The 14,802-nt window shown below is 33.5% G+C and overlaps 1 protein-coding gene across 2 annotated transcripts in view; it reads right to left on the bottom strand.

Annotated features, from left to right (window-relative positions):
• VPS13C (vacuolar protein sorting 13 homolog C) overlaps positions 1-14,802 on the bottom strand; it is a 177,043-nt gene that overhangs the window by 21,230 nt on the left and 141,011 nt on the right. For both annotated transcript variants that reach the window (XM_079913053.1, XM_079913054.1), the window contains exons 65-72: positions 12,233-12,468; positions 6,067-6,208; positions 4,888-5,028; positions 4,018-4,099; positions 3,837-3,906; positions 3,114-3,225; positions 2,882-2,995; positions 788-927 (exon numbers count right to left, since the gene is read on the bottom strand). In XM_079913053.1, coding sequence (XP_079769179.1) covers positions 788-927; positions 2,882-2,995; positions 3,114-3,225; positions 3,837-3,906; positions 4,018-4,099; positions 4,888-5,028; positions 6,067-6,208; positions 12,233-12,468 — 1,037 coding nt within the window. The remainder of the gene's footprint in view (positions 1-787; positions 928-2,881; positions 2,996-3,113; positions 3,226-3,836; positions 3,907-4,017; positions 4,100-4,887; positions 5,029-6,066; positions 6,209-12,232; positions 12,469-14,802) is intronic.

Genomic DNA, 14,802 nt, shown 5'->3' with positions numbered 1-14,802 from the left:
GTTAAAAATTAAGATTATTATCTTTTGTTATACTTGTCATCATATTTTTCCAGTCCTTTGTTTTTTAAGTGTTTTCACTGATTTTATTGTAAGAGTTTAATTTTTATGTAGTCAAATCAATTTTGTATTTTTCCATTGGGATTTTTTCATGGCTTTTAAACACAAAAAGGTTTCCTTTTATTCAGAGATTTGATAGCGATTAACTTCTATTTTTCCTTAGTCTTTGTTTTTCTATTTTAATTTTATGTTTAAGCCTTCAATTCCTATGAAATTTGACAGTGTGCAAGTGAGGTGAAAATAATATTAATGAATTTTTTTCTCCAGTACCACTGTTGAATATTCAATTCAATAAACATTCATTGAATTTATATGTCTCTGGCACACACAAATATTCTTATTTTAAATGCAGCAAGGAGCTATTATCTATACTTTGCCATATAATTATACTGAAATCTAATCCTGTTGCTATATATTTCTAAATATAATTCCTTTTAAAACATGCGTCAATTTATAATATACTACTAAACTAATTCAATGTTTATACTATATTCATGTATTATCTAGATACTGATAACTGCAGAAGATATCAGACTCTTTACCTTATCTTTATGAGTAAAATAAGTATACTTAAAGGGCATAATTAGAAAGGGACCAAATTATTCAAGAATAAGTAGTAAGAATTATCATTTTTCGAAGCTAACATTCTAGCACAAATGGAGAGAATTAATATCCAGAAACATCATCCTGATATAAAAACCTCCCCAATACACTTTAACCTAACTCTTACTTGAATATAAGGTCATCCACATCAGTCAGAGTAGCACCTATGCTTTTCAATAGCAGATTGACAGAATGAATTGGAATCATTTCCTTGTTTTCTTGGTTTGACTCTTCATCGCCAGAACCCAAAGACAAACTCAAGTGCAACTAAAAGAAAAATAATGTTCAATAAATGAAAACTAAAAACAAAAATATTTACATACATAGAAGCCAGATCGTCCAGATACAAATGGTGTATCTTTCAATTAGAGTCCTAAAGGAAACTACTATTTATTACTCAGTAAATTACACTGAACAGCTCTGATTCTCATATTTACCCTTTGATAAAATACAAATCAGTCTGTCCCAAAAATTGAACTATAATTTTATTCAAAGCCTATAAATACCATTGTGTTTATATGGAGGAGACCAAAACCCTTTGCAAAAATAGCATCATCATTTTAAGGAGAAAAATGTGTCAACTGGCCCACAAGTAATCTAACACTTGAAATAATGGACAATCATTTATTTTAATCCAATAAAATAAACAACTTATGGTAACAACTAACAATAACAACTGTGGTATCATCATACCATAATAACAAGTAACAAGAACATGACAATTATGGCAACAACTGGCAAGTTCTAAACAAATTTTTAAAAGAGTAATAAGTTTTTCAGCTTCCACGGACCCTTCAACTCAGTACTTAGCCATGAGATTTTCACGTTCCCATTTAGCTTCTTCTACTTTGTGCTGCATCATCATTAGTGCAACAGTGCCAGAAGGCAACAGTACCAGAAGACACAGGCGTAAGGTAATTCAACATGTGTAAGTAAAGCAGATAACTCTCCCTTCTCATTCTGCCATTCTCTAGGCATTTTCCCTCATTAACAGAGAGCTCAATAGAGGGGACTTGAGGTAAAGCCAAGAGAGCCTGGTTGTTGAGATTTTTTTCTCTGATGTGGACTTTTGCCCATCTTCAGAGTCACAGACTGCTGTGATCCAGGAAAGGTAATCTTAGGTGAAAAGAGATCCAGCTTTTTCCTAGGGCAAAGTCACCATGGAATAAGAAAATGACCATGGTTCATGATCTTAATTATTCAACTTCATGGCACAATTCCCAGTGCGCCTAAAAATACGTATATGTAAATCATCAATCTTTAATACCCCCGAGATTATAAACTCCGTAAAGTCATTTTACACCTTCCACAGCAACTCTGATAGCAGGCCTTCAGTAAATAATCTGTTGAAGGTACTGCTCAATCTCATAAAGAACTGATTTTCATTTAATAATGAAAAAGAAGTTGTGCATAATACCACATAAAACAATATCAATTTTAAACCTAACACTATGGATATGTCTGATAACACCAAACTAATGTATCAATTTAAAATAATAATTGCATTTTATAAATCTATTCATTTAGCTGAATGGATTGGTGAATGCAACTAAAAATAATGTGCTATAAACAGTTTTGGAGACTGTAAAGGATCACCAATATTTTAAAAGAGTTACTTAATTGTAAATCTGGCCCATTACACAAGTTTAGAGCTTCATGGTTGACAGCATTTGTGAATTCTCTAAGCAGTCACCTTCCCTCATAAAAGCTAAAAAGAATAACAAAAGGAGATAAGGAAATGGGTTCATAAAGTACAAAATCAGGCAAGTGAAAGGTATCCAATTTTCCACTCTCTTAGTTACAATCAAATTTTGGAAGGGTGAAAAACACCACATCAACAGTATAATACCTACTTCAGCATTTTCACATTCTGGTTAGGAAACCCATTATAGCTTTCTATTCAGACAGTGACAGCAGTTACAAAGTGCAACCAAAACATTAAACACTGGTGAGCACTTCTTTGCTTAATTAAGAAATGCTTTTGTCAGCTTTTTCCTTGAAGAAAGGGGTTATTAATTCAAGACTAGAAAGCACGCTCTGGTGGTTTCTCTGTGGGAATTATGGTTGTACATATGTCAGAGAACTGTCTTAATTATTTCAATTAATCAAACAGAATTCCCACCAAATACTTGATGCAACAAATTAAAACCCATATTTGTACACAGATCCTTTAAAAATTCTACAATACTGTCAAATTTTCAAAATAGTAATTATAACAAACCTTAATAGGAGAAATATGGAAATGTTCAAAGAAACTAAGAATGGACGTATCAGTCACTGAGGTCTCCACTAATTCTGTGTTTATAGCATCAGAGTCTTCCTGGATTAACTCTGTCTGAAAAAAATTAATCAAGAATTTCTATTTTAATTTTTTTTCCTATTACAATTAGTGCAAAGAATGGTTGATTTAATTTTTTTACTTTATAATTTTCCCAAGAAATAAAAATTATTACCCATTTTCTTTCGGCTTCAGGGTCAGCTGTTGGGGTAAACAGTGCAGTAATAGCTCCTAGAAACCCCTGATCAACTTTTAAGGCCATTTCCTGAATGAGAACCATAAAATACCTAAGGAAAAAAAAAATTTTAAGTGGAAAAGGTTTTTTTTAAGATGAAAAAGGTTTTCTATCAAACCTTGTAATTTTCCATGTTAAAACTTTGATTTTGGCCAAAAACCACATCTTGTTCCTTGATCTCTAAAAAAAAGTGTTATGTTAACAAGATCAAGGTCTACTTAGATTGAGATTTTTTTTTCATTATAGTGAAGGTTTCACTAGAGGTAATACTGCTGTATTAACACTTAGCATTTAAAGTCCCAAATTCCATATTTAAGGGACAAAAGCAAAGATGATGTAGCATGTATTACTTAATTTTTAAAGTCCACAGGAATTACTTTAAAGAACACACCTCACAAACACACTTATCATTTGTATTTCACTAACTATTTTATATCCTAATGGAAGTTACAAAGGAGAGAAAGTGGTTGAAGGAATTTTACTTTAAAATATATATTATTAAAATAAGTTTCAATATAGAAAATCACTTGACCAAAAGTAGACTGATATGTTCAGGTGGATAATAATTTTTATACAGAAGTCACTTTCAAAAGAGTAAAATTTATTTTCAAAGTAGATTCTCATTTTAAATTCCTTTAGATAAATAAAGGAATCTTTACTTACTTGAACTGTAAGACTTTACTGTACTCATTAAATCTTGTGATGACACTCACATCAATGAAAGGTTTGGGCTCTAAAAGGAAGAAAGAAAACAGGAAAAAGACAATCAAGCTTTATAATAGGTCAAAATAATGTCTACTCAACTTTTATATACAGGGTATATCTCAATTTAATTTCTTTTTACCTGAATCCAAAGCAATAGATTTTGGAGGGGCCACAGGATGAAATACAACAGGGAACACTGTACCTGGTAACTGACTATCAACCTGACAAAAAAAAAAAAAGAAAACTGATTCAGCAGGACTTGAAATAATTTAAATTTAAACTTTTGTTTCAGAGACAATATTATAGATGATGCCACTAATTGCATCATAAATAAGTATCTGTATGTATATGTGCTGCTATTAAAAGTTTCACTTTAAATCTAAAATTCTTATAAATCTCACCAAGGGCAAGCTTTTACATAAAGGAGTATATAAACATCCTCATAATTGCATTAAAATTGTGCAGCATGAACACCATTAATGGAAATATTTGTACCTATGGACCATGTGAGATTTCATCTATTATTTAAATAAAAATTTAAGTAGAGACCAGATATGAAATTACAGGTTAGGTATTAAGAAAAAAATTAAAATGTCCTAAATAGCAGTAATCGGTAGTTAAAAGCAAGAGATGGAGAGACAGAGGAAAGGAGCAAGCAAACAAACAGACAAAAACAGCCTCCAATAAAGCCCCACTCATTCCCATAGAGAAGGACAAAAGAAAATCCTATTTTGGGATCCCATGACAAATACAAAGGAATATTAAAAATAACAATTTCAGTGTAAGAAAACACTCTGGCAGGCTAACTGGTCAAATTAAAGTCTCAACGGTCATTTAGCCTTGGATGGTGAATCTACAGGAATATGTGGAAGAAGGAGAATAAATGTATAAACAAAAAGAAAGATACCAACTATGATGCATGATAGAATCTTGTTAAAAAAAAAAAAAATTCAGACCCAAGATTCCCAAACTGATTAGATATAGCTACTGAATAGGATGATAATGTTACCTGAAGCCAATACAATCTGGCCCTTAAACTTCTTTGGTGAGGAGACTGCTTAAATTCAACCTGAATTCCTGATAAAAAATCTCGCTTTATAGGGCACCGAACAGGGAGGCGCATTTCCATTGGGTCTTTGCCAAAATTTACCTGGAAAAAAAGTACACGTGTTTGTGATAAACTGGTAATGAGCAGTGAAGCCCATTTTATATATCCACTTACAAACTGAAAAGGAAAAGTATCTTAATCTCTTGGTCTCATCAAAAGATCTACCTTAAGATGATCTACAGTTGAGATACTGGAAGCAGAATCATCACTTTTCTACCAAGGTTATAAGGAATACAAGAAAACAATTGGAGAACTTTTCAACTATATAAATTATACTTAAAAAAAAAAGCCATGCTTTTTACATTTTAAAAACCTCAATTGTAATGGATAATTCTAGATAACACTTAAACTTTGTTTTAACAAAGTTAAACAAGGAATAGTTAATAGCTTATTTACGTCTGACACTAATTGTAGAGTGTTTTTTCATTTGAGCATGACCAACACTTACAGGGATGGGCGTGGGGTTGGGGAGCATATCTGATGACAATGCAGACTCAACCATTAAAGACAAAGAGCAGCCCAAATTGTATGACTGAACCTGCAGTCAAGCTTCTGGGGTCTTCTCGGAGCAAAAGTGACTTTCAGTTTCAACAGTGTAGGGGCCTATGTAGAGTACACATTTACATGTGTACATCTACTCATGTCCTACAATCATTCACATTTAATGAATTTAATTGAGCAAGTTTTCTATAGAGTTTTCATCACTGATATATACAATTTTGCACAGCCTTTATTTAGCAATATATATTGGTATCATTCAGAATAGGAAAAGTTTCAATAAGCAATCTTAATTTCTCCATAATCTTCCTAAAAACAAGTTACATGAAACTATCTGCTTTACAAATAGAAGAAATTATAAAAATGCAGATAAGAAACGTATTTAGATAATGTTTCATACTATATGATTCAACAATGTACTTTAATTTAAAATGTACTAATAAATTTTACTAGTTATGCCAATCCTACAAATTAATTAGTTTCTGCATACACATTTTTACTTGGATAGTGAAATTTTATTTACCACCACCAGAAGCGACAAAATACATATATAAGAAACAAAACAAAACAATTTTGGTATACCTCAAAATTATCATCTAGTTTAATCCAGCCAAGGTCTCTTGATTCTAGATATTTCTTATAGGACTTTTCCAATAAAATTATCTGCTTTTGACTAAATGGCTTCCATTTCTGTTTTGGTTTCATCTCCCAAACAACACCAGAACTAAAACAATTCACAAAGAAAATTAATTAAATTAAATACATATTTACGTTGTGGAACTGTCATTCAACTCCAAATTGTTGCAACTGTCAACCACCTATGAAAATCACATTTATACATGAGATTTTTTTAAAATACCAAAATATATCTGTGTTATAAAAGTGCATAAGGAAAAGAGGAAGGGGAAAATCTTTTTGTCACACGTTGACATCAATGAGCTAAGGGACCAGCAAACTTTTTTCATATGGGGATATTTTAGGCTTTGTGAGCTGAGACAAAATCAAAGTTATTATGTAGGTACTTAAATAACAAGAGAGATAAAACACTTCCATACATTTTTTAATTGATGAAATTCAAAATGTAAAAATAACAATTGGGTACAATTTTTAAAAACAAGTCTATTAATGAGAAAAACCTTTCCCCCTCCCTCGCTTCCTCCCTTCCTTTTTATTGAGGTATAGTTGACATATAACATTACTTAGTTTCAGATGTACAACATAATGATTTGATATTTGTATATACTGTAAAACTATCACCACAGTAACAGTTAACTTCCATTACCATACATAGTTACCAAAAAATTTTTTTACACTTCTTTTGTGGGGGTGACAACTTTTCACTTAATTAGGGCTCAAAGTTAGTGTTCCCTATTTTCAAAATCTATTGCAAATGTTCATCTGTTAATGCTGATCTGTAATGAGCATCTTTAAAAATGTCCTTTCATGCAGAGATACTGTCAAATACTGATCTCAATCTAAGACAATATTAGCTTAACTAAGCATATGTATCGCTTGTAATACATTTGTAAAATTCTATTCTATATTAGAAAAATTCTAGATCTAATTTTAAATTCTGTTTCCTACTCTATTAGGTTCTTGTCTTGATTGTTGCCTTTTAGCATGTCAATATATTACAAATCAATCACTTACGATTGAAGGTTAGGTAGAAGCTCTTTCATTAATAGTTAAATGAATTTTGAAATGTGGAAATTTTCTTTGTACTTGCCCTGAGGTTGGAAAACATGTTGTTGGAACTGTAGTTGTAGGTCATAGAATATATCCACCAGCTCCAAACTTGTGTGGGGTTAGAGATATCACTTCTTGTTTTAACTTTGGACAGCAGAGGAAATATATAAAATAGACTAACATTATTTGTGATTCAAATGTTAGTTGTCATCAAAATGACTTTGCTGTTTTACTTTCTGCTTTTAGGGTGAATTTACTATCAATTCCGCAGCAAAAGCTAACTTCCAAAGCCATTCAGTGTTCAGTAATAGTGGCTGAAGGCTTCCCTGGTGGCGCAGTGGTTGAGAGTCCGTCTGCCGATGCAGGGGACACGGGTTTGTGCGCCAGTCTGGGAAGATCCCACATGCCACAGAGCGGCTGGGCCCGTGAGCCATGGCCGCTGAGCCTGTGCATCCAGAGCTTGTGCTCCACAACGGGAGAGGCCACAACAGTGAGAGGCCCGCGTACCGCAAAAAAAAAAAAAGAAAGCTGGAGTAGCAATACTCATTATCAGATAAAACAGACTTTAAAATAAAGAATGTTACAAGAGACAAGGAAGGACACTACATAATGATCAAGGTAGCAATCCAAAAAGAAGATATAACAATTATAAACATATATGCACCCAACATAGGAGCACTTCAATACATAAGGCAACTGCTAACAGCTATAAAAAAGGAAATCGACAGTAACACAATAATAGTGGGGGACTTTAACACCTCACTTACACCAATGGACAGATCACCCAGACAGAAAAGTAATCAGGACACACGAACCTTAAATGCCACAATAGACCAGACAGACTTAACTGATATTTATAGGACATTCCATCCAAAAACAGCAGACTACACTTACTTCTCAAGTGCACACGGAACATTCTCCCAGATAGATCACATCTTGGGTCACAAATCAAGCCTTGGTAAATTTAAGAAAACTGAAATCATATCAAGCATCTTTTCTGACCACAATGCTATGAGATTAGAAATCAATTAGAGGGAAAAAAACGTAAAAAACACAAACACATAGAGGGTAAACAATATGTTACTAATAACCAAGAGATCACTGAAGAAATCAAAAAATACCTAGAGACAAATGACAATGAAAACACAACAACCCAAAACGTACAGGATGCAGCAAAAGAAGTTCTAAGAGGGAAGTTTATAGCAATACAAGCCTACCTCAAGAAACAAGAAAAATCTCAAATAAACAATCTAATCTTACACCTAAAGGAACTAGAGAAAGAAGAACAAACAAAACCCAAAGTTAGTAGAAGGAAAGAAATCATAAAGATCAGAGCAGAAATAAATGAAATAGAAACAAAGAAAACAACAGCAAAGATCAATAAAACTAAAAGCTGGTTCTGTGAGAAGATAAACAAAATTGATAAATCATTAGCCAGACTCATCAAAAAAAGAGGAAGAGGACTCAAATCAATAATATAGAAATGAAAAAGGAGAAGTTACAACAGATACCACAGAAATACAAAGCATCCTAAGAGACTACTACAAGCAAATCTATGCCAATAAAATGGACAACCTGGAAGAAATGGGCAAAGTTTTAGAAAGGTATAACCTTCCAAGACTGAACCAAAAAATTGCAGAGGAAGGAACTCTTCCAAAAAATTGCAGTGGAAGGAACACTCCCAAATTCATTCTATGAGGTCACCATCATCCTGATACCAAAACCGGACAAAGATACTACAAAAAAAGAAAATTACAGACCAATATCACTGACGAATATAGATGCAAAAATTTTCAACAAAATACTGGCAAACAGAATCCAACAACACATTTAAAGGATCATACACCATGATCAAGTTGGATTTGTCCCAGGGATGCAAGGATTCTTCAATATACGCAAATCAATCAATGTGATACACCATATTAACAAATTGAGGAATAAAAACCATATGATCATCTCAATAGATGCAGAAAAAGCTTTTGACAATATTCAACACCCATTTATGATAAAAACTCTCCAGAAAGTGGGCATAGAGGGAACCTACATCAACACAACAAAGGCCATATACAACAAACCCACAGCAAACATCATTCTCAATGGTGAAAAACTGAAAGCATTTCCTCTAAGACCAGGAACAAGAAAAGGATGTCCACTCTCGCCACTATTATTCAAAATAGTTTTGGAAGTCCTAGCCATGGCAATCAGAGAAGAAAAAGAAATAAAAGGAATACAAATTGGAAAAGAAGAAGTAAGGCTGTCACTGTTTGCAGATGACATGATACTATATAGAGAATCCTAAAGATGCCACCAGAAAACTACTAGAATTAATCAATGAATTTGGTAAAGTTGCAGGATACAAAATTAATGCACAGAAATCTCTTGCATTCCTATACACTAACAATGACAAATCTGTAAGAGAAATTAAGGAAACACTCCCATTTACTACTGCAACAAAAAGAATAAAATACCTAGGAATAAACCTACCTAGGGAGACAAAAGATCTGATCTGTATTCAGAATCTATAAGACACTGATGAAAGAAATTAAAGATGATACAAACAGATGGAGAGATATACCGTGTTCTTGGATTGGAAGAATCAATATTGTGAAAATGACTATATTACCCAAAGCAATCTACAGATTCAATGTAGTCCCTAACAAATTACCAATGGCATTTTTTACAGAACTAGAACAAAAAATCTTAAAATCTGTAGGGAGACACAAAAGACCCCAAATAGCCAAAGAAGTCTTGAGGGAAAAAAACAGAGCTGGAGGAATCAGACTCCCTGACTTCAGACTATACTACAAAGCTACAGTACAAAGCTACAGTAATCAAGACAATATGGTACTGGCACAAAAACAGAAACACAGACCTATGGAACAGGAAAGCCCAGAGATAAACCCATGCACCTATGGTCAACTAATCTATGACAAAGGAGGCAACAATATACAATGGAGAAAAGACAGCCTCTTCAATAAGTGGTGCTGGGGAAACTGGACAGCTACATGTAAAAGAATGAAATTAGAACACTCCCTAACACCATACACAAAAATAAACTCAAAATGGATTACAGACCTAAATGTAAGACCGGACACTATAAAACTCTTAGAGGAAAACAGAGGAAGAACACTCTTTGACATAAATCACAGCAAGATCTTTTTTGATCCACCTCCTAGAGTAATAGAAATAAAAACAAAAATAAATGGGACCTAGTGAAACTTAAAAGCTTTTGCAAAGCAAAGGAAACTACAAACAAGACGAAACGACAACCCTCAGAATGGGAGAAAATATTTGCAAAGGAATCGACAATGGATTAATCTCCAAAATATATAAACAGCTCATGCAGCTCAATATTAAAAAAACAAACAACCCAATCAAAAAATGGGCAGAAGACCTAAACAGACATTTTTCCAAATAAGACAAACAGATGGCCAAGAGGCACATGAAAAGCTGCTCAACATCACTAATTATTACAGAAATGCAAATCAAAACTACAATGAGGTATCACCTCACACCAGTTAGAATGGGCAACATCAGAAAATCTACAAACAACAAATGCTAGAGAGGGTGTGGAGAAAAGGGAACCCTCTTGCACTGTTGGTGGGAATGTAAATTGATACAGCCACTATAGAGAACTGTATGGAGGTTCCTTAAAAAAACAAAAATAGAATTACCACATGACCCAGCAATCCCACTACTGGGCATATACCCAGAGAAAACCGTAATTCAAAAAGACACATGTACCCCAACGTTCATTGCAGCACTATTTACAATAACCAGGTCATGGAAGCAACCTAAATGCCCATTGACAGACGAATGGATAAAGAAGATGTGGTACATATACACAATGGAATATTACTCATCATAAAAAGGAACGAAATTGGGTCATTTGTTGAAATGTGGATGGATCTAGAGAGTGTCATAAAGAGTGAAGTAAGTCAGAAAGAGAAAAACAAGTATCGTATATTAACACATATATATGGAACCTAGAAAAATGGTACAGATGAACCGGTTTGCAGGGCAGAAATAGAGACACAGATGTAGAGAACAAACATGGACACCAAGGGGGGAAAGCGGTGGGGGGCTGCAGTAGTGGTGTGATGAACTGGGAGATTGGGATTGACATGTATACACTAATATGTATAAAATGCATAACTAATAAGAACCTGCTGTATAAAAAAATAAAATTCTAAAAATAAAAAAGATTTTCATATTTAGTTAAAAATACTATACAATAATGAAACACATAGCCAAGAGAATATATCAGTCATACATACATAAATGTACTAATATTACATTAATGGTATGTATAATACCATTTATTGAACCCTTAATCTGTCAGGTGTTGCACAAAGAGCATTACATACATGATCTCTTTATTTCCTTAATTTTATACTTCACTGCACAAACACATGATTATCGATAGACCCTATGCTTGTTATACTTGGTAACCATTCCCCCCAAGAGTCTCCAAAGAAGAATGAGTCTTTTACTAAAGTTAGTGTGATTGAAACACCAAAACAGTTAAATTCAAATATTTTTCTTAGATAGGTATAAGCACAATCAGAGGAAATACCTGGCTCCATCATTATTAAAAAGTTCTAAATGAGTAGCCAATAAAGATTATGTACCCACGTCCACTACTGCCTGCCTGCTCTATAAATAACCCTTTCTACCGGTGTACACAACTTGTCGTTGGCATCCCCCACCCACACCAGTTTCTCCAGCCTCTACAGCACCACTGCACGTGCACATACTTCTTTGTAGCTTTTCCTGGTGTTTTTATAATTCGTTCCAAAAATGTACAAACAACAAAGAAAGAAGCAAACCTCTTTCTTCCCCCACCAACTGATGAGTATTATAAGGGCAAAGACATGATCTTAGTCATCTTTCTATCCTAGGGGCTTTTCAACCAGCAGTGAAAACACTTGTTCAGTAAGTTTTGCTGAAAGAATTGCATAGTAAGCAAATTCAGAACAGGTATCTGTCCATACTCATCAAACCTGATATTACGAACTCAATGCCTTTTCAAGATTTCTGATACCTTACCCTTCTTTCATACCTGGTTATCCCAATATATGAAACTTCCTGCTTGTTTTCATTGTTAACCAGTGAAAGCCCAAGACTATGGAGAGAAAAAGTTATTTCATGATTGGCCTGCTCCATTTCTTCTGCCTGCAGTGCTTTGGAAACCAAGGCAACATCATCAGTGAAAAGCAAAACTCTCTGGCGCCCATCTAGAAATGATACCCAGTGTATCTGGATGTTTGCATCATATGGAAACTGTCCACATTCATCCTGTGGGAAAGAGAGACTTCATATTAAAACCACAAACAGTAAGCTTTTATTACATAAAGTTGAACTGTAGTAGCTGAGAAAGCATGACTATAAATCAGAAAATTATCAAAAAAACAAATTAAAGTTATAATCTGTTTTAAAACATACTCACCAATTTTTTCAAACAGTAATGAAGATTAATAGTGCTTAATTTTTTTAAACCTTAGTTTGTTTGAGTTACCTCGTTAGTGCTCAAAGGTCACTTAGCAGGGACAAGAGTATCCTTCAATGGCACCAATGCCGTAAGATGCTTACTTGTCTCCCAGATGGAAAACAGAATGGTTTAGAAATGTATTGGAAAAGTAACCTCAGATAAAACTAACCTGGTTTAATTTTAGGTTTTAATAATGTATAACACTGCAAATACATAAATAAACCACATTGTTAAATAGTCAAACTATGGTGATCAGTTTGTACTAAGTTTCAATAAGAAGAGCCTTCTTGGCTGACAGTCTCACATAGCATTTAAAAATACGAGGCTTGATTTGGTGAGTGTCTTCAGAGATTTAGATAACGATTTTTCTCTCATTCTGGACATAACATAAATATAACAACAGTTTGTTTCAGCAGGCAGTATAAGTTCCTAATATGTGCTTTTCATTTCATGCTTTCTTGGAAAACAAAAACCAAAACCAAATAAATAAAGGATGTTACCAAAAGCATAGGAATGGTTGGTATTTGTTGTTATCTACAATTTACCTATTGCTTTTAACATATGTCAAAGTAGGCTGTGTAATTTTTTTACTCTAATATGATCAAATTTTGTAAATGTTCCAGAGATACCTACTAAGAAGGTGAATTCTCTCCTTGTAAACTACAAAATTTGATACATAGCTTGGTTCAGTCTTAGTTATTCAAATACTCTCTAATCCCATTTGTTTTTCATCTATTTGATCTGTTAAAAATTAAATGAGGTGTGTTAAAATATCCTCAGGTAACTGTGTTTCAGTTCACTTCCAACACTTTAAGTTTCACATTTTGATTCAATATTCACTGCATGAAGGTTTATGGCTATCATGCCTTCTTTGTCACATTATCATATTCTATTTAATGACTTTGAATGCTTTGAATTATAGTTGCTCAGAAATTAAAATCAACAATTTTTATTTTTGTTTGTTAAATCTTTACCATGTCTTCTGCTTTCAACTTTTTGTATTAGTTCAGTTAAAACAGATCTCATGTAAGTAGCATTTGGTTAGAAACTAATTTTTAACTTAATCTGAATGTGGTCTTTTAATAGGAGAATTTAAACCATTTTCATTTACTGGCATAACTGATGGGAAGCATGGTTTAGTGGGGAAAGTCCATGAACTGTGAAGTCAGACAGACCTGGTTTTGAATTCTAACCAGCAGCTCTAAGTTCCAATCATAAGAATTAATGATACTATATGACAAGCATTATAACACACGATATACATTCAATAAAAGGTATTTGCCACTTTCTATATACTTCCTTAGGTTTCCTTCTTTTACTATAAGGGCAAATTTTTCTTTATTTTCATTTTCTCAATTAATTGTTTTAGAATTCTTTTATCACTGGTTTTGGTTCTACTAATTGGTATCTTTAAAAAAAAACCCATCGTCTTTGATCTATATCTCCTAAAATTTAGGATTAAAATGGTGTTAATACAGTATGTTCAGAATATACTGTTTCCCTGCTCCCCTTTCACTTTATTTTGTTGTCTTTGTCTTTTATTTCACCATCTTTCTCCTTTTTCATAGTTGTCATATCTTTATAACTTTGGGGATCTCAGGCATACATTCTGAAATTTTTCTCTGGTTCTCCTGTAGTAAAAAAATTTTCAGAAGTATAATCAGCCTCTGACTCTTTAGGATAATGTTATGTTTTTCTCCTGAACTATTTTTTTCATAAACTCCATGGTTTTTTTTATCTGTTTATTCACACTTAATGAGGAAAGTGCTTTCCAATACTGTAAGGATTTTCTCTGAATTCCCACCTGGGCCTTAGCAGAATTCCCCTCTCAGATCAACCCAGGAGACAAGGAAATGGGTAACTGCCTTGTTTCTAGCTCAAGTTTCATAATCTGGCAGATTACCTGCTGACTGAAGCACACTTATCTACTTTTCTTACTGCCTGGCTCTCTAACACCAAACAGAATAGAGACATTTAAAACCACAATCCCGTGAATACACTATTACCAGGATTCTTCGTGATTTTGCCTTCATTTACAGACCTGGATATCCTCCTTCAGGATGGCATTACCACTTTCTCTCCAGGGCCTGTATACCACTTTCTGGGAGTTGTGGTTGCTGAGGAGCATGAAATGTGAGGAG

The sequence above is a fragment of the Stenella coeruleoalba genome (assembly GCF_951394435.1).
Source record: "Stenella coeruleoalba genome assembly, chromosome: 2".
Classification (NCBI taxonomy): Eukaryota; Metazoa; Chordata; class Mammalia; order Artiodactyla; family Delphinidae; genus Stenella; species Stenella coeruleoalba.
Note: the sequence above shows the minus strand (reverse complement) of the source record. Positions and strands in the feature narration are given on the sequence as shown.